Raw genomic sequence first — 21941 nt, forward strand, 5'->3', positions numbered from 1 at the left:
TGGTAGTGATCTTAGGCAGTGGGGTATAACCCAAGCCCCCATTATTTGTATGAGATGGGATTTATTGGTACTTTTATTCCCTTCTCTCTGGCTCCTAGGCTATGTCCTTTGTAATCCATCTTCTCTACTATAGCTGATGCTTTTGGATACATTTTATTAGGTATTTTTTCTGGGTCTTCATCTTCTTCCTGGTACAACCATGAAGACACATGTGTCTCAAGATTCTCCTCATCAAGTTGGCCCCATTTCTGAAAGGTGGTATCTTTACATTGTATAACATGGTTTTGATCTTTTTTTATTTCTTTTAGCTTGCCAAATGACTTGGGAGACAAGGGGATATTTCTTATTAATAAGACATCCTCGAGTTTGTATTCTCTGCAACCATTATCCAGGATCTTTGTTTTGGGATTTTCTTGGGATGAGGGGGAGGTGACGTTTGATGCGTCAGATGGAGGAATTGGAGAGGGTCTATTTAATGCGAAATGATATGGATTCTTCCCCTCTAAAATTTTGCAATATTGGAAGGGTTGGGGATAACCTTTGATAGTAATCTCTCTACCATTGTAGGGGAACTTGAGGCATTGATGACAGGTGGAAGGAAAGTCTTGTAAGGAATGAATCCATGCCTGCAAACGAGGATGATATTATAGGGGAGATCAAGATCCATGACTTGGCAATAAGTCTCAATTGTAATAGGGCCCACTTGAAGAGGTAAGGTGATCATTCCATTAGAAACCTTTTCTGCATCATCATATGCTTTTATTGTGATTCTTCTATCTACTAGGTTCTTAGAAAGCCCCAATTGTTTTATTAATTTATATGTACATAGATTGAATCCAAATCTACCATCTATCAAGATACATTTAACCTTGTGCTTTTGGATAAGGGCTTCGATGTGCAAAGTTTTATTATGGTCTTCATCTGCAAGAGCAACATTGGAAGTGAACACAAGGTGTTGTTGGGCAGCAAGGTTTTCAATGAGAGCTTGAAATTGTGTAGCATTGATATTATCGGGAACACGAGACTCAAGGAGGGCTTGTTCCAAAATATCCTTGTGGATAGGGGAAGTCTTGAGAAGTTCTGGGATGGAGATCTGCACAAGGAACTTCCCAAGATGGTCAAGGAGGTCATATCGACGGGTGGAGGACATGGGGAGGGGGTTTGGTGGGGGAGGGGCTCCTCCTTGGATAGTTACTCTCCCATGAAGGGTAGTTACATTGCAGTAATTTTGAGAAGAGGGAGGTGTAGCTCCTTGAATGACTATCTGAGAGGGATTAGGCTGACTTTCTGGCTAGGATGGGGCAAGGCCACCTTGGATAGTAATCCTGGGTCTATTTTGGGGTGGGGGATGGTTAGATCCTTGTATAGTTATGACATTAACATGAGTTTCTACAGGCTTGATGCAACCTACTAAGGAGTCAAAACCTATTATGTGGTTGGTATAATCATAGTTCATAGCGTTAGGTGATGATCCTTTACCTTTATCATGTTTTGGGAAGGGTTCCTTGTACAATTTGAGCTTTTCATTATTGTTACCAGGTTTTGAAGTTGCTACCTCAATATCACCCCTATCAGTGAGATATTGTATGTAGATTTTTAGCTTATACACTTTCTTGTATCATGCCCATTGATACGATGATATTCACAATATTCATTCTTATTATACCACCTAGGTTTGGGTTGATTAGGATCAAATGGGTGAGTTATCAAAAAGACTACCGCACCTTCTTGGACAAGCTTCTGGAACACAACCTTAATGGGCTCGGCAAGAGAAGTGAAGTCTCTTGGAGTCCTCTTGTTAGATTGGGGTGGTCTCCCCTGAACTGAGACATTGTTATGAGGATTTTGAGATTGATTTTAATTATTTTGATTTTTGAATTGGTTATTGGTGGTGGCAGGATTTGGAGGAGCAGCCACAGTCTGGACTTGTTTTGCATCAGTCACACCATCATTGACTACGTTCTTGTTTTTGAACCAAAATTTTGGTTTATCATTATGTAAGAGGAAGAATTTTGACTTTATTTTTGATAATGTTTTAAGGTTCCTTCCTTTAACATGACACATTCAAGGGCTAGGCCCTTGTCAGTCAATTTTTGGAAAAAAATTATACATTGAGATGTCAAGGGTCTTGATAGTTTGGGCACCAGATTCTTTTGAAATAATATGATTTGGTGTTGTTCTGGCATTTCCCACTGGAGTTTCTTGATGAGATGTTGCCATCTTTGCAAGAAGTTAGTGAAAGTCTCTCCAGGCCTTTGTTTTGTGTTACAAAGGTCCATCATTGAAACATCATTAACAATCAAGTAGGCATAGTCAGCCACAAAATTTTCTACTACTTCTAGGAAGTGATAGAACCTCGAGGTAAGGAGTTGAACCATGCAAGAGAATCTCCTGTGAGACTCTTAGGGAAGAGCCTTCAAAGGTATAAGTCATTATAGGAGATTTCTTGACATAAGATGTGAAAATCGTGATCATGGTCTCGGGGGTCCCCTTTGCCTTCATACTTTGTGAACTTAGGCATCTCAAACCCTGATGGGTATGGTGCAATTGTCATAGATGGGTCATAAGGACAAGGACAAAATTCCTCAAACGAGTAGGGTTTTCTTTTGTTAGTCTCTTCCTTCATGTTTTTGATAATGTTTTTCATGTCCTAGATTTCCCTGATGATGTCTTGTTGTGGATTTTGGACATGATGGATTGTGTTTGCCTCTAGAATTGGATGATTCATGGAAGATGGGCCAACACCAATAACATACTGATATAATGAAGAAGTGGGGATGTGAGATGTGATGACTGATGTCATGGGGACTTGAGTGACAATTGGTTGCGACCCACAAATTGTTGTGAAAGGAGGAAGCAAAGCTCAAATGAAGTTAGCGACATTGTTGAGAGGAATGGAGGATTGTGGAATAGAAACATATGGTCAGGTAGAAGAAGATGGCATAGAAGCATGTTGGGTAATAGACAAGATTGGATTGGATATTGCCATAGATGCGAAGAAGCCAAAATGGAGACCATGGGGACAAATGTTGTAGGTGCTATTGATTGGGGTTGGATGATGGGCTGGGGTGTAATTGATTAAGGTTGAAGAACGGGTCTGATGATATGAGTAGGAGAAAGGTCTCCTTGTGGTTGTTGATCAAATATGGATCTATCAAAATCACAGGGAAGGTGAGATCCATTTTCAATAAGAGTCTTTAGAAGAGCACTAGGATTATGTCAGATAAATTTCTCCATCATTTATTGATTATAAGAGTCTTCTAGAAATGTTCTCACTTTCAGAGAGAGTTCACATTGATCAACCATATTAGGGTCCTCTTGTGGTTGATTTTGGGTGATGGGTTGCACACTTTGTGTAAGATCTTGTGTAGAGTCTTGATATAGGACACTAATGTTCGGCATGCCATATTATTGTTCGACCATCTTTTTCTTTTGGGATTGAGTTGTGACCATACAATAATAGCTTTATAAAGATTGATTAGAGGAAAAAGATTTGATGAAAGGATTTAGAAAAAAATTTGGATTTTGGATTTGATTGATTGATAGAGTCTTTGGATTAGGACACGGGTTTGATTAATATTACACCTTAGTCCTTGAATGAAGATTTTAGGTGGGGGATGTTGATGAAACCACAAGCAAGGTAAGAACCAAGTTGGGTAAGATTTAGACCTTAGAATAATGATCAAAGTATTTCTTCTACTAAGGATTGACTAATGATCCTAAGCAAAATAAAGATGTGAGATAAGAGTCTTGATATACTTAAAGGATGGGGCGAAGGTACTTGGTGATGATTCTTCTTCAAGAAGAAAAGCCAAATGATTGATTTATTAAAGATGAGGTCTAAATAAAACTTCACAATGCATAAAACCTTAACGTGAGGTTAATTGGATTAAAGGATGATTTATTGAAGATGGTTGATTGAGGATTGATTTGATTAAAGATGATTGATTGAAAATTGGTTCATGTGCTAAGTCCTTAGGAAAGATTGAGGGCGGTTGATCAAAGAGAGGTGGTAGTGATGATTATAATAAATTTTATGAATAGACTATTCTTGGCATGAACATGACTCAAAAGATGATCGGTTCGGGTGGCAAGTTGTATGAAGGGATGCGACCACCCTGATTCTAACTATAGTTGGTATTAAAAGACCAGCCTGAACCTTGATGGAGGGCACAAACTCTTAATTCATCACTAGCATCAAACTCATTTCCATGACCATGGATGTAATCATGGTAATGGTGCAAAAGGGTCCTATATTTAAGCAAGAGTTTGTGATTGGTGTACCAAAACTTCCAACATCTAATGAGTTGTTCTTGTGTGAGATTATTCTTCTTGATTGGTTGGTAGATTGAATTCTTGGGATGCATATACAATTTGGGCTTATAAAACATGAGGTGGGCGAAGTTCTGACGTAGTTTGGACTTGTTTGGAAGACTTGAGTTTTTTATGGCTTGGACTTGATTAATGTTGGTTCAATTTTTTTGTATGACTAGGACATGATTTGGGTATGAATTGAATATGACATGGAGATGATTAGGGGTTATGACTTGGAATAGACTTGATTTTGATGATAATGACTAGGATGTTGACTAATGGGTAAGTGCACAAAGATGGTGGTCAGAAAGGGGGGTATAAGTGGACATTTTTTTTCTTCTGAAATTAGGTGAACCTGAACTTGGAGGCAAAATTTGAAAGTCATCCATTCAATATATGAAGATAATTGGATAAGGTACTCAGAATCTAGTTTCCAAAATACTAATTTTTTTCAAAATTGGATAAGATAAAGGGGGTCAAATCCTTCATGCACGAAAAATAGACCTTGATTTTTTTCTGAAAAACATAACATAGTGTCTGACGTGCGCATCAAAAAAGTCAGTTAGATATAGTATTTTGACAAATCCTTTGGCAGAACGATAGTTAAGAGTGAGCAATAGAATATGTGTATTTTTTTGTACTTTTTTGTTGAGTATTTTTTTTAATGATGTTTTCCAATTGAGCACATCTTGGAAATTAGGTACATGTTCATGCGCAAAGCATAACTTGCACTAAACAAATTGAAAAATACATTTTTTTTTAAAATTGTAAAGAATAAAGTTCACTACAATAACATATAAAGTTTTAAAATTTGGATAAGTATATCAAAAGTTACTAAAAAAATGGCGCACCTATGTCTGTGAGAACTATGGAGACACTGGTAAAATAAATTCAATAATAATATGTTATTGTTCAAATTTTTAAAAAATTATATGTCTAGAAAGCTCAGAAGATGGGTGAAAATATGTTGGAAATTTTAGAAATACCCACTTGATGAAGTGTAAACCTGATGATGACAAAGTCGAGAAACCAAGTTGAGAAAATAAAACATGCCAAAAAGGAGGAAATGGAGGGAAATCAAACTTCCAAACCGTAGCATTATCATCCAGGCCTATTTCCAAGCCTAAATAGTCAAAATCGTGTACGGGGTACCTATGGTATAAAAAGTGCGTACGAGGTACTTATGGTGTAAGAAGTGCGTATGCTTAATCTTAACTATAAACAACACGTACACACTATGTTTACTATAAACAACACGCACACGCTATGTTTACTATAAACATGTACGTGCTACATTTGTTTAAATTTTGGGTGTGTGTATAATATTTATATATATGTATATAATAATATATAATGTATTAAGTATATATACACACATATAAGTGTATTGTATCCCCCTCTCAAGCGCATACAAGGTGCCTCTCTCTCTCTCTCTCTCTCTCTCTCTCTCCGTCTCCCTCTCTCCCCTTCTCCCTTTCTCCAAACCCCATCCCTCTCTCTCTCTCCCTCTCTTCCCTTCTCCCTTCCTCCATACCCCATCCCTCTCTCTCTTCTTCTCTCCCTCCTTCCCTCCATACCCCACTGCAACTGTGTCTGCACTTGTATAGAAGTAAGTGAATTTTATTCTTGTCTGCAACTTCCTCTTTGATTTTTATCATGTATGCTCTTCAAAGAAAATTGACTGATGGATTTGTTTGTATATATTGAATAGGAGGAAGAAGGGTCTGAAATTGAACCATGGGTGCATTACTGTGACAAAAAAGGAAACCTACAATAATATTCTTCTTGAATGTGTTTTTATTGAGAAGAGAAGATGTGGAAAATAGTGTCAACAAAGAAAAATGATGAGTTAGACTACCTGCAATATGTTTTTTAGAAAGGAAACAACTGGTAGGAAGAGAAAGAGGGAGAGTAACATAGATGATGTTATAGAGAATGATAGTGGTGGGTATGCGAGAGTTCCCATGCTATTACAAAATGCCTGTAACCTAAAGAAATTAAAGTTTGTTGTAAGCATGGCAATGGTGGTAAGTGATAATCATCACTTGTCAAAAGTCCTGGAGGGTTGCATACCCATGAAATAAATCAAGTTTGTAATTCCTATAGTCACAATCGAGATCAGTCCTATAACCTTGCAAATTTAATAGCATTATATGTGATAGAAAGGTAGTACTCTTAGGGTTAGGTCAAGCTCTTACACTTGATTTTTAGCAAAGCTTCGTTATTTGTTCGCTTGGAGTATCTCTTATGCTAACAATGGTCTAACTTAGCTATATCAAAACTAAACTATCGATGTTCAATTGTATGATGTTCTATTCATAACTTTAAATATTATATCATTTTATTAGCCCACCACATGGCCCCTTAGGTGTCATTAGAGGTCATATTGTTTCCTAATAGGTCATATGGTGTCCTATGACCCCTTAGGACACCATATTACCCCTTAAGACATCATACGATCCATAATGACACCATATGGTGTCCCAAGGGGTCATATGATGCCATATGACCCCTTAGGACACCATACGACCCATAACAACACCATATGGTGTCCTAAAGGGTCATATGGTGTTCTATGACCCCTTAGGACACTATTTGGTGTCTTTATAGGTCCTATGGTGTGCTAAGGGATCATATAGTGTCCTATGACCCCTTAGGACACCCTATAACCCCTTAGATGTTGTTAGGGGTCATATTGTGTTCTAAGGGTCATATGGTGTCCTATGACTGCTTACGACACCATATGGTGTCATTGTGTGTCTTATGGTTTTCTATGACCCCTGGGACACCTTATGACCCCTTAGGACATCATATGGTGTCCTAAGGAGTCATATGGTATCCAAAGACCCCTTAGGACTCCACATGGTGTCGTTATGGGTCATATGGTGTCCTAAAAGGTCATATAGTATTCTATGACCCCTTGGGACATCATTTGGTGTCATTATGGGTTATATGGTGTCCTAAGGGTTCATATGGTTTCCTATCACCCCTTAGGACTCCATATGACATCTTATGTGTCATTATGGGTCATACGGTGTCCTATTACCCCTTAAGACACATGCATGGATCCCTAGAATACCATATGACCCCTAAGAATACCATTTGACCCTAGAGAGGGAATGGGAGGGAGATACACCTAAGAGAGGAGGAGAGTGAGATAAAGAGATAAAGAATAAGAGGGAGAGACAAGAGATAAATGAGAGAAAGAGAGATGGAGAGAGAGAGAGAGAGAAGGGGGAGGGGAGAGAGATGGAGAGAGAGGGAAATAGAGGGAGAGATAGAGATAGAGAGTGACATAGAGAAGGGGACTCAAAGAGAGAGAGAGAGAGAGAGAGAGAGAGAGAGAGAGAGAGAGAGAGAGCGCTAAAAGGTGGAGGGTGGAAAGGTGAGAGATAGAGAGGGTCTAAGTGAGAGGGAGGAAGGGATGGAAGGATATTACAAGACTAGAGAGAGAGGTGTAGAGAGAGGGAGAGATTGCGATACATAGATAGATACTGAGAGGGAGAGATGACATAAATGAGAGAAAGAGAGATGGAGAGAGAGAGAGGGGGAGACAAAGATAGAGAAAGGGAAAGGGAGGGGGAGAGAGAGAGGGAAATATCCCCTTTCCTTCACATTTTCTCTACTACCAAAAGCGCGTACGAGGTACTGAACATATTAGTTCACTGCCATGCCATAACATTTTTGAGGAGTAGGAGCATGTACGCAGTACTTATTACTTGTAAGAACGTATGAGGTATTGAGCCTATTAGTTCGCTGCCCTGCCATAACATTTTTAAGGCTTAGGAGTGCATACACGCTACTTATTAGTTCAGAGTGGAAAAAAAATATCGTTAGGCTTGCCAAAATTTTATGGACTAACAACATGCACACAGTTATTTATATAGCATGTATGGGGTACTTAGACATAGTTTTATTTGCCCAAGAGCCTCAACGGTCTCAAAATAAGTTTTTGAGGTCATTGAAGGCCCCAGTGCAACTGTGTCTGCACTTCTATCACTATTTTATAGATAGAAGTAAGTGAATTTTTTGTTTTTGCATTATTTCAAATGATTGAATTGTTGTTCTTATTAGTTTTGTCAATACTATTGTGATTGTTTAAAGTTTTGATTCAAAAAAATAATGATAAGATGCATATTTATGGTTATTTGTTTGTTTATGAATTTTTGTTTACATATATATGTAATATGGTTCTATTTAGGACAACCGATATCAACCATGGGAAAGAGCAAGCGAGGAACGATGGAACAACGAGAGGCTGAAAAGGAAAGACAAAGGCAACGTATGAAGAAATTACGTGACATATGTTGGTATTTGGGTATGGTTTTGTCATTGACGTCAACACCTACTAAACCTTATCAACTCTGGCACTTTGGAGAATCAGCAACATTCACCGACAAGAAAATGACTCATGCGTAGTCACCGGTATCTGGTACACCGGCATGATATAATATTCACCGACACTTGGAATGGCATGGAGAACACTTGGTTATGTCAAAAACATTGTTTGGACACTTTGTGTTTAAAAATTGTTCATTGGCATATTTGTGATTGCATATTTGCTGTTACTGGCAAATAGGTCTAGGTTATACATTGACAGGTTTATCTTTTCCAGATCAGCACGATACACTATGGAGATATTTTATTATTGTTGTAAATACATCAAGATGACATGTTGAATCGGTTATTGCATCGGATATTATTTTAATTGTAAATTGATTTTATTGTAATATCCTTTAGAGCTGACCTACTAAAATTGGTCTTAGGTTATGGTATAAATGTAAGATCTTATTTGTAAGATCGGATGTGGAATGTGAAAAAGAATTGTGTGAAGGTATATGTGAGAATAAGTAGAGCTATACAGATAGACATCATTTGAAGGTTGAAGGAGGTTTTTGTGAAGACAATCAGAACTACACTGGTACTAAATCCAGCATAGAAAGATGCTGATTTGAGAAGTACATCCTTATTGGATTTAACCATCCAATTGTAGTCAGTGTGACTCCTATTTTGTGTTTGAGCAGTGAGCTCTAGGCGCTTGGCCTTTTTGCATGTGCAAACCCCATTTATATACACTTACTATCTACAGTAGTATCATCTGATTGTGGGTAAGGTTTCCCACTATTGTTTTTCCCCTTATAGGGTTTCCATGTACAAATATTGCTGTTATATGTTGTGGATGACTTTGTCCTTCTGTTTCATGCATTAATCCTTACCGGTATTGCAATTAACTAATAAAACTGTCTACCGGTATAATAGATTGGTTTATCGATATTAAGCATTAAGTTGGTTAAACTATTTTTGGTTTGAATTTATTTGACAACTGATTCACACACCACCCCCCCCCCCCCCCCCCCTCTCAGTTGTCTCTAGGACCTAACAACAAAAGAACAATGGGAGAAGAAGGTATGTCATCCTCAACATCTCAATTCGATTTACCAAATGAACATAATGCACCTAATGCAATTGAAGAAGAGACATTTGATTTACCGCATGAACCTAATGCAATTGAAGAAGATACCAAATTGAATAATCAATTAAATAATGAACATACACCTTCTCTATTTTATGAATTGAATGTATATAATGCACCGATGTTAACACCTCCTAGAATCATTCGTAGGAAACCAAAGTATCTAATTGACATTGATGAGAATATATTGAAGCCAATGCTTGATAAAATGAATGAACAAACTTGTTGGATAATGGTTAAAAGAATATGGCAAAACTATTTTGAAAACTTAAATCAAACCGTAAGATGTCAATTAATTATTCAAATGATTGAAAATTTGAATTTTAGAGAGACAATGAAAATTCTAGGCCTAAGATAACCTAAAAGTAACAGTGAAAGAACTATTGTGAGAAATCTATTTGATGCATATCAAGCTACTGGTTCAAAATCACATACTAAAGATTCTACTGCTACTCGACATTTCATTACATCAACCATAATGAGCAAGAAAATAAAAAAAGATCATTTGATAAGAAAAACAAGTAAGTCATTAAATGTTAGTAGAATAACATTAAGTAAAGCATTAAAGATGCGAGAAAAAATAGAGGAACCTAACAATAATTCTCTTTGGGCATTCTCGGCTAGAATACCATGCAAAGACAAGGTTGTTGTTGATGCACTAAGAACATTAATTGAAATTTTTGGCATGACAACACAAGAGTTTCGCCTAACCAAATAGATGTTGTTAGATGGAGAATCAGGTCTACAAATCGTGAGCCACATGCCAAACACTATTTGGATATGACTCAAACTAAATTTTATGAAAGATTCCTTGAAAAGTTTGAGATGCATGAGAGGAGCATGCCTAGCATAAACCTACACACGCAGATGCACTCGTGATGTTGGTTTGTGTACACGACGAACCAAATCAATTCTATCCAATCTTGCAACTTTTCATTTCATGCAACTGATGGTTTTTGCAGCAAGCAAAAAAATGCTACCAATTCAAAATGGCTCTGAGTTGTTAAAAACTAAGATAGGCCATTGTAGAGGAGCCTCACATGACCCCATAGGTTCAAACAAATTCATCATGTGTCCTGGATTAGAAGGAACAGTCTGTCAAAATTTGACAATTTTTTGGACTCAGGGCACTTGAGAGATCGTGTCGGTAAGGTTTGACTCTCGACGTTCCGACGCTATGGGATGCATGAGAGGAGCTTGCCTAGCATAAACTTGCCCACCTAGATGTGCTTGTAATGTCATTTTGTGCACATGACAACCAAAATTTGACCATTGCGAGAATGAGGATGCTCTCGCACCAGACACATATTGTTGTTTATATTCATATTGTTGAGTTTTATTGTTTATATTCATATTGTTGATTACATAGGAAAATATTTATTTAAATTTATAAAAGGGCAGCCACCAAATACAGTGAGTACACAATAATGAACTAAATACAAGGAGTTTTGTAGGGTTAATTCAACATTTTAGAAACTTTATCAAATCATATTCCACGATTGCAATGTATCTATTATAATTTTTTTTTGTTTATATTCTTATTGTTGATTACATAGGAAAATGATAAATTAACTTTATAAAAGGACAACCATGAAATATAATGAATATATATATATATTGTAGACACCTAAAATTGTCATGTCTAATTAAATAAATATTTTATTTATTTAATTATCTAAGCCTAATTCTTCTATTAATTAAATAAATCCTTATTTATTTAATTAATTCATTTATCCTCTTCTAGCCTTATTTCTCATTTAAATAAATACATTTATTTATTTAAATTATCCTTTTCCTAAATTAAATAAATATTTTATTTATTTAATTGTCCTACTTCTTCTATTAATTAAATAAATCTTTATTTATTTAATTAATTCATTAGCTTTTTCTACCCATGACACATGTCATTCATCCCTTAATTCATACACTACCTACCTCTTTCATTATTTTGGTATTTCTTATACCTACCCTCTAATCCTAGCCGACCTCTCTTTTTACACCTCTCAATCTTAACCCTCCATTTCATATTGTGTCTTCTATTTAAGGAGATGCTTTCTTCATTGTCAAACCCTAATGACTCATGCTAATGATCTTTTATGCAATTGACTACACTACGATCCTACTTGCAACCACATTCCGTTCTTTGTTGAGCTCTTGTGCATATAAAAATCTGAGAGCAAATATATCAAGCAAGATCAATGGAGATAGGAAGAATGGAGATCAAAACCCTATTGGACATGTGATGGTATAATCTTTGTGATTTTGAGTTATTTGCATTGTCTTAGGTTATCTTCATATGTTATGGTGGATCTTTGTTCATTGTTAGGCTAGGGTTTAGTGGTTGGATTCATTTTAGCCTTTCAATATTGTTATTATTGTTATCTTTTGCCCATGGTCTATCTTATAGCCTACCCTAGCCCTCGCCCTCATTTCCCGAGTCAGTATTCTTCTTCTTGTGACTTTGTCACTTTATTCGGTCAACCCATTCTATCCCGTCTTTCTTATCGAGAGATTGTCTGCAATCTTTTCAGACATTTTCATCCAATCTCTCGAGGGGGCATATCATTCCCATTCTGGGGCAACTCTGTATCAGTTCATCTTATCTTCTTTGAAACAACGCGACAAGCCGCATTGTCTCAAAGAGGGGCAAAATGTAGACACCTAAAATTGTCATGTCTAATTAAATAAATATTTTATTTATTTAATTATCTAAGCCTAATTCTTCTATTAATTAAATAAATCCTTATTTATTTAATTAATTCATTTATCCTCTTCTAGCCTTATTTCTCATTTAAATAAATACATTTATTTATTTAAATTATCCTTTTCCTAAATTAAATAAATATTTTATTTATTTAATTGTCCTACTTCTTCTATTAATTAAATAAATCTTTATTTATTTAATTAATTCATTAGCTTTTTCTACCCATGACACATGTCATTCATCTCTTAATTCATACACTACCTACCTCTTTCATTATTTTGGTATTTCTTATACCTACCCTCTAATCCTAGCCGACCTCTCTTTTTACACCTCTCAATCTTAACCCTCCATTTCATATTGCGTCTTCTATTTAAGGAGATGCTTTCTTCATTGTCAAACCCTAATGACTCATGCTAATGATCTTTTATGCAATTGACTACACTACGATCCTACTTGCAACCACATTCCGTTCTTTGTTGAGCTCTTGTGCATATAAAAATCTGAGAGCAAATATATCAAGCAAGATCAATGGAGATAGGAAGAATGGAGATCAAAACCCTATTGGACATGTGATGGTATAATCTTTGTGATTTTGAGTTATTTGCATTGTCTTAGGTTATCTTCATATGTTATGGTGGATCTTTGTTCATTGTTAGGCTAGGGTTTAGTGGTTGGATTCATTTTAGCCTTTCAATATTGTTATTATTGTTATCCATTTTCACCATGAACATATATATATATATATATATATATATATATATATATATATATATATATATATATATATATATATATATATATATATATATATATATATATATATATATATATATATATATATATATATATATATATATATATATATATATATATATATATATATATATATATATATATAAGTCTACCAAGTCAATACAAGTATTACACAAAATGTGGCATATTCCATGTCCAAATCGATATACAATAAAAATGTAAAATATATCTACATGTATTGGTCATTCTATGACCAAAACTAACACTATATGATCCTCAACTTGTGGTAGATCATCAGAATCAAACCTCTTCGATGCAGTATGTGGCTCTGTAGATGGCTACAAAACCACAATTCAAAAGCCAAGTTAGAATTCTTTTGTAGAAAATAGTTCACAATTAATAACATAACTATGCATTTAACTATAATTCCTTTTCAATTGAAATTTAGATTACCTCATCGACTGATCTAGGAGCTAATGTCTTCACTCTCCTCTCCTTGTCACTCTTAGGAGTTTTCTTGAAGACATACTTAAAAGGATCCACGTTATGCCCATATCGCGAAGGGGTCTATTGTAGATTAAATGTACAATTAATACAATGTAGTAACATTAATATATCAAAAACACTTAAAAGCTATAATAAAGAGAACAATGATGTACCCGTGCCTCAGATGCTTCTCTAATGGACTGAGGATGGCTCACCATCAATGGAGAAACTATCGCTATTACCTATTAAAAAAAATGATCAAAGATTAAATACAATTAATATAATGATAAGTATTGTAGGTTAAAAAGAATTAATGTAATATATCAAACAAAAGTGTACCAGATCCTGAGATGCTTCTCCAGTGCACGGAGGAAGGCTCACCATTGATGAAATAACTATGGATATTTCCTGTATGAAAAAATATAAGATTATAATATATCACAAGTTCACATGTACGTGTGCATATAGTTATGAAATCAAGAAAATAAAGTAGAGATACATACCTTTGCCCTCTCTTTATCCATGGGTGAATCAGGTGCATTCAACAAATCCACATAGCTCAATGGTTGTTGTACATGTAAAATAGGCAAAAAACACTAATCAATCTATAAACCCCAACTAATACTTGATTTCAACATTTTCAGACAATTGTACAATTAAAAATATGTTCAATTACCTTCTTCCCACATTTTGGCATCTTCGAGGAATTCTTTTTCTTAGGAAAAGGCCTAGATGCGGAGGGGTACCCTAAAATAACAAAATTAAGATGAGATATTAGTACAGATAATATATTAAACATAATTTAAAAAAAATAAAATGAAATGACTTTCATATTCCATGAAAACAATACATAAAAAGGGTTGCACAAAATATGATACCGTATAGCCTTGTAGGCCAAAATCGATCGCTGAGAGCATGATGTCATCAATTTGGGACATTTGGTCCCCTTCCAACACCTACAAATCGAAAATGGGACCAAGCATTAAAGATAGGTAGTATATCTTCTTATATTTTTGAATTCAAAGTGTACTATTTTATTTTAACATGTTACAAAACTTATACCTTAGGCATCAAAGTTGTAGCTGTTGTAATGAAAAATTGATGTATAAATAAAAATTAATTTATGTAATTACAAATTTAAAGTGACTAATAAATAAAATGCTATTAATTCACACCTGTGTCTATCGCTAATGGGCAAACACCATGTCCATCAACCTATCTGTCAGTGCAATATCCTCAGCCGTGCGGGCTTGACATCTACTCCCGTAAATCCTGCATGGATGAGATGTGGATCTATTTGTACTGACAACATCATCTATCCCCGAGCATATCCTCAAGAATTTGACACACATATGCTGAATGGGCTCTCTATTGCCACCTGGAGCAACTAATGGCTCATCATCCAGTATAATAGGGTTTGCTAATGACGTCCCATGCTGGATGATGGCACCAGTCAATGCTATGGCTGCCTAAAGAGTCTGTAGCTCCATCAACTCTTTCAACTTTACTGGGATAGCCTAATGCACCTTGGGTTTGGGTGCTAGGGGGAAATGACTCTCCGGGGCTACTCGCCTATGGGCTCTAGGTCTATCTTGGGTAGATCCGCCACCTCTACCATGGAACTCTCATGTCAAAATAGTTTGGCCACACATTGAGCACAAACTCATAGTATAATTTTCTCAAAAAATATAAAGGCATCTCATAATTATTACAAGGTGGATCATCAAAGACCATCCACTACCTTTGCCAAAAAAAATTCTTCATCTGCACATTAGTACACCAATGTATGGGAAACCTCTTTGCATTAAGAGGTAATGACCGACCAATTTTAGGATCAACAAAAAGGGCACATATTTGTTGTTTACTAATATTTTTGTTTTTCACTCCCTTGTATGATAACCCATCATCATAGTATTAACGTCACCTATCCCTAAAGTTTCCCCATTTTGTGATTTGTGTGGAAACAACTATGGCACCACTAGCTAGTGTTTCTAGATAAGTGGCAAGGGATTTATGATACTCAAGTTCAGATGTTTTCAATTTATCAATTAGTCTATTGATTTTAGACATATTTTACCCTAACCAATTAATTAATTACTCCCATGTTTCAGGTGTGCAGTCAAAAGGAGGAATTGGGGGTGTACCTTGTGGGTTTTCAAGAGGTGCATTTTGTTGTTCTTGTTTTCGATTATCAGAATCTAGTTTTTGAAACAAAAAATAAAAAAAACTTAATCAAAATTAATGAAATTAAATTAAAAATGTAAAACAAATTGAACAAATGGGAAAGAAAGACAAAAATTAACAAAAACTAACCTTGATCCATAGTGTCTGGAGGATCAATGAGGTACCCCGTTCGCAGTTTGGTGGAGAAAATGGGGAAGAAACGTGCCTGTCACGAGAAAATAAGACCCAATTTTTAATTTTTTTTTTTGACAGGTATTGCGTACGTGGTCCTTTAGGGCTTATTAGTGTGTATGCTCTCATTTTCTTAAAAGTAGTGCGTACTCACTCATTTTACTAAAGGTAGCATGTACATGCTCATTTTCCTAAAAGCAGCGCATAAACGTTCATTTTCTAGGCTCGGGAACAACAGACCTCAGTGTGTACGTGGTGATTTTAAATTTTATCTTCGCGTACACGCTGCTTGTTTTTCCATGTTTTTTTTGGTTGGTGTCAACTTTTCTGACCACCATCTTTGTGCACATACCCTAATTCTACTCTTGGTAAGAAGACAAAGCAAACACATTGGCTATTAATTCAAATAAGCACATCAAGCATATAAAGCTACCCTAGGATGTTGGCTAAGGAAAAAAACCTTTGCTTGCTGACTCAGGTACACACCCAATAGCTAATTAGAATACAACCACTGGGTCTCACGCAATGGATTCCCAACACCGTATTAGTCAACTGTAAACACTATGGGGCATGATATGGCAAGTCTCTTGGTGGAGTTACTATCTCCCTTGCACAAATATTATCCACCTTTCGAAGGTAAATGAGGTGGTCTCTAATGCTAGAGTTCTTAATAAGGATTTTCGTTCGAAGAATACTCCTTGTAGTCATGCAAGCCCGATTGAGGCCTATATCCCTACAAAGTACCAAGAAATATGTAATCACACAAGCATGATTGAGACCTAAAGGCCCTGCAAAATGCCCAATATGAGAGTGAAATCTCAAATAGCTCCATCCTCTAGAATTTTCATTCCAAGAGGCCTATTTATTATAGTGAGTTGGAATGCTTTGGTTTTAGTCGTACTCACTTGGGTCGTTCCCCTCTCACCAATGCCTGTGCGAATGTGCTAGGAAAATCGGGAGGGCAGGCCCGCTAAAGGTATGCACACATTCAAACTAGGAAATATTAGAGGGTTTGGATTTTTTATTGTCTAGATAGACAAGAGCATACTTTCCTACCTCCACACTTTTCCCAAACAAGATCAAACACTTTGTTCTTTTACCCCTAGTTAAATCTAAGTGCCTAGAAAAAGATTAAGCAAGCACAAGGTTTGGTTGAATTTCCTTAGGCAACCTGCAAAAAATCAGATTAGTAGTTTTGTTTTATGTCTTGGACAATCGAATAAACCTGAAAAAATCACAAAAATGTGATTAATAGAGTCAGGTCTGTAGAAACAGTGCTCGCGCTATTATACAGATACTTGCGTTGAAGTGCCTGCATAGGCGCAGAAATGCCTGCGTACGTGCTACAGAGGGGTAGACAATAAAAAAAGAAAAAATACAGAAATGTACATAAAATCTAAAACTGTCGAATATACCTTCGTGGTTGCGTTATTCTATTTTTGGTCGCACTGAAATACGTGCACTCACACTGAAACAAGTTAGTAAAGAAAACAAAACATAAATCCAAAAAATTAAAAATTTGAAAATAGGTGGGAATTATATCAGAGCGCTTGCGCTGAACCAATATTTCTAAAATGAAAATGGTGATTAGACAAAACTAACTAATTTTTTTTTTTGTTTTTTTAACTTTTTTCTGGTTTTGTGTGTTTTTTTACTACTAATTAAGGAATGAAACATAAAATATGCAAAAGCACCAATAAAAAAACAAGTATAAAAATGCCAATGTCAGATGCGTTGTTCTAGTAACACTTGCACTGTTCTGGGATCCTGCAAAAAGGGTGGGTTGATATTCAAATTTTATATCACCAACATTGAAGTGCGTGCAAACATGTCAAAGTAGAAAACACTCGTGTTGGTCCTATGGCAGTTCCGCTAATTTGTAGTCGCTTGCACTGTTCTGATACCTATGACCAAAAACTCATAAAAACTCCAAAAAATATTAAATTCTAGGGATGTGGGTCCCACCGGGCATGCCAAAATGAAGAGGGGGAAATATGGAAAGAAGATATAATGATCAAATACATTGAAATAAGCAAAAAAAAATCAAAAAATTAAAAGACCATTATACCTTATATCTTCTCCTTCTCCTTCGAATTGAGCTTGATGAGGTTGAACTTGAGCCCTTGTCTTCAACCTGATTGGATGTGCTCCTTTGTTTGATGTAGTTGGCTCTCCAAGATTGTGCACAAGGTATTGGATGATGAGATGGAATGGATGGGAAATTGGCTAAGTGATAGGCAAATGGAAATTTTGCTAGAGTTTGGATACTTGGATGATTTTCTAGGCTCAAATTGACAACATGAACTTGGATAACTTGTAGATGTGAAATGAGGGATTGGAGTCTCCAATTTATAGAAGAAGAGGGGAGGAAATGAAGGGATAGGATTGATCTGAGATGGAGGGTCAAGATTCTATGTGAGCCCCCACATGGCCCAAGGGGAGTTGACAAGACAGGTGTGGAGTCCAAGAGATATTCCATAAAGGCTTTTCTTGTCTCCACACTCCTCAAGGTTCATTGGGAAGGCTTCCCAATGAACCTAGGGAAGAGAAAAGGAATTAAATATTTCCAAGTGATGAGGAGAAGGAATTTAAAATTCCTTAAAAGAATGCTCATATGAATTGGAGGAATAGAAAGGAATTAAAAATTCCTTGGGTGAATGGATACCTAGAGGAATGTGAAAATCTCACATTCACTTAGGAAAAGGGCATTTAAGGAAGGTTGGTGAGTGAGGGGACAAGGAGTTGACTTTGTGGCTAATCATGAGGATTAGCCACTAGGAACTCATTAGAGGATAGATTAGAATAATGATTAGGTGGGATTAGGGCAAGTGGGATTTGTAGGAGGACTTGACTAGGAGAGAGAATGAGTGGAGGGAATTAAAAATTAGAAGAATAATGATAAGTGAGATTAGGGATGCTTCTAGAAGAATTAATTAGGTCAATGATGGATTAGAAAAAAGGTGATTTGTAGGAATCACATGGATTAATTAATTAATTGAGATTAATTAATTAAAGGGGGGATTTAGAAAGAATTGATATTGGGGATTTTGGAAGAATAAGAGTAAATTGATTTATTAAATAAATCAATTACTGGACTATAGTGACAATATTAATTAAATTCAATTAATATTGAGAAACAATAGGGATTATCATAATTAATAATTTAATTATATGAGGCAATTAAATTAATTAAATTAAAAAAATTAATTTAAGTGTCTACAATTTTTTAGCTAAGCATTTCCTAGAAAATCTATCTTAGATAAACGTATTAAATCTCATAAATATATTTTTTAAAATTAACTAATCTTAAGTAGACCAATTAAATCAGATTTCATAATTACTTGTGTATTCTCTTAACTTAGGTAGATGAGTTACGACGAGATTAGTGGATGACAATATTGATCAATGAGATGAACTTACTTACCCCTAGCTCCAATTATATGATAACTTAATAGAGAAATTAGGGCATGGAAAATAGGTTTAGTTGTATGAGGAGAGGTTTTGATACAAAAGATAGCAAAGTGAAGATGTATATTCCAAATCAATATTAAATGAAGAGGGTACACAATAATTTGAAGAGAAAAAGATATTTTCTTCATCTATACATAAGTGATAAGACAAACATGATGAATTAAACCCTTACACAGATCAATTACCTAGGTAATTTATCTACATATTGTTCAATAAGATAGCACCATCTATGCAGTTATAGTTACTAGCAAAAAATATTATGAGTGCATAGTGTTAGTGTAAATAGATTCATTATATAGCTAGTTAAAGATAATCACCTTTCTAGGATTTCCATATTCAAACCGAGATTAATTTTACTTAGTCTATTTCATAATTTTCTCTCACTTCATATGATTGAGACAAATGTCCTCACTTTGTGAAAAACCTAGTGCATTTACATTTGACACTTTCTCACACACTTTTAAAGTGATCTCACAAGTGTTGCACCTTTGGTGGGCTAAATAGAGTTTTACTCCTATCTTATCACCTCCTCAACCTTGCCTATATTTGCATGATTGATCATTATTTTAGACCCTTTAGATTATATGATAGGTTATCCTATTATGTTTGTCATTTCACTAATGGAAGTTGTATACACCTAAAAAATGGTAGGAAGATAATTAATTAAATAAACAATTATTTAATTAATCCCCCTTCCTAATTTAATTGAATTCATTAGGCAATTTGATTAAATTCTCCCTTTCATCTACATATTAATAAATCTAAGGAATTATTTAATAGGTTCATTTCAATAATTCCCTTTGATTGATTAATTAAAATCCTCCCCCCATCTTCAATCAATTCTTCTAATCCTCTAATTAAAACAAATCAATTTATGAGTTGTTGAGAACTAATTAGTCTTTTCCTATTATTTGAAATTTTAAATTCAAATTATCCACATGCCTCCTAACTCCTAACCATCCCTCTAACCTATCTCATTCCACCTAACCTTGGGTTTTCCTAACCCTATCCTATCTTGCACATTCTAACCTCCTTATCCTAACCTCCTCTGGTGTGGATATTTTCTTCTTGAGACACATGGCACTTTGGACAAATGTCTCCTCTCTTGGACACTTGCCCTTTTATGAGAAAAGCTCCTTGAAACTTCTCACCACAGAGATGGAAAGTGTCTCTTCCTCCAACCTCTTCTTCAACCTCCTCCAATTTCACCCCTGATATCTTCAGACTCAATCTTGACCATTGATTCCTGCCACCTCACCCCTCGCCTTGGAAATCCTATAAATATCCCCCATTTTGGAGCAATAAGGATCCCATCTCATATCAATTTATGCATGGTTACTATAGGCATATCCATTCTAGCATATCATTTGAGCATTGTTATTATAGGCAATTGCATCTTAAATCTAGTTTAATTTGATCATTTTTCTAGCATAATTGTTGAATCATGTAGCTTAATCAATCTCTTTTCTAGCTTAATTGCATCATCATCATAGCTTAATCATGCATATCATTAGCTTAATTAGTCTCTTGGATCAATCTACCATAATCAATCTCATCTTTGCATATCATTATCATTTTAAATCCTCCATTGAGGTGTAGTCAAGTCACTGGGATTGCTTATCGAGATCTGAGAGCAAATCCATACTCACATCTATTAGGAGGTGATAGGTCGCTTTGTCATGGTTCATCTTTGTTTTCTTATTATTTGCTAAGCATGCTTGTAATGATCTATTGAGTGTTTTGTGTTGTAGCTGCAAGTATCGCACATCACAGGCATGACATTTTGGTACCCACCATGGGGCCAAAAATCTCATTTTTGGCCTCTCAAGCATCATCAAATCTTCATTTCTAGCCGGGTTGGAATCAGAATATCATACGAGTCCCTTTTCAGTGTCGTATGAGCTACTTTGTGCACTGAAATGATAATTCTTCCTAACTTGTACAAGCTTTTAAGGAGACTAAATTTTCATACGAGCTCCATTTTGCACTCGTACTGTCCCAGAAGGATACTCGTAAGGTCAGGTAAATTGTGTCATACGAAATTCTGCTTCTATGTTTTCAAAGAAAATTGCATTTTAGGGTTTTCATGCTTCAACTTGATTATTATTAATGCTAACTGTGGTCTGTTTGTGAGTTTTTCGGTAGCCTAACGTGTTTTTGCAGGATGATTGTCGAAGATTACACTTGTCAAAGCTTCATTTCACCAAATCACATCATGACTACTAATGCATCTATTTTGCAGGTTGCCTAGGAGGACTCAACTAAACTCTATGTCTTCTTTAAATTTTCTAGGTACACTTATTTTTGCTAATGGAAATGAACAATCATGTTTTATGTGTTTTGATGATAGGCGAGTATGCTCTCACCTTTCTTAGGTGATCAGAA

General features: G+C 35.5%; 1 protein-coding gene across 1 annotated transcript in view; it reads left to right on the top strand.

The window, feature by feature from the left end:
• Positions 1–2894: 2894 nt before the first annotated feature.
• The window catches only part of LOC131067573 (uncharacterized), an 86622-nt gene continuing 67575 nt past the window's right edge, over positions 2895–21941 (top strand). The window contains exon 1 of the mRNA XM_059209001.1: positions 2895–2957. Within this exon, the coding sequence (XP_059064984.1) occupies positions 2895–2957 (63 nt within the window). The remainder of the gene's footprint in view (positions 2958–21941) is intronic.

This window comes from Cryptomeria japonica, chromosome 7 (genome assembly GCF_030272615.1).
Source record: "Cryptomeria japonica chromosome 7, Sugi_1.0, whole genome shotgun sequence".
In the NCBI taxonomy this organism is placed as follows: domain Eukaryota; kingdom Viridiplantae; phylum Streptophyta; class Pinopsida; order Cupressales; family Cupressaceae; genus Cryptomeria; species Cryptomeria japonica.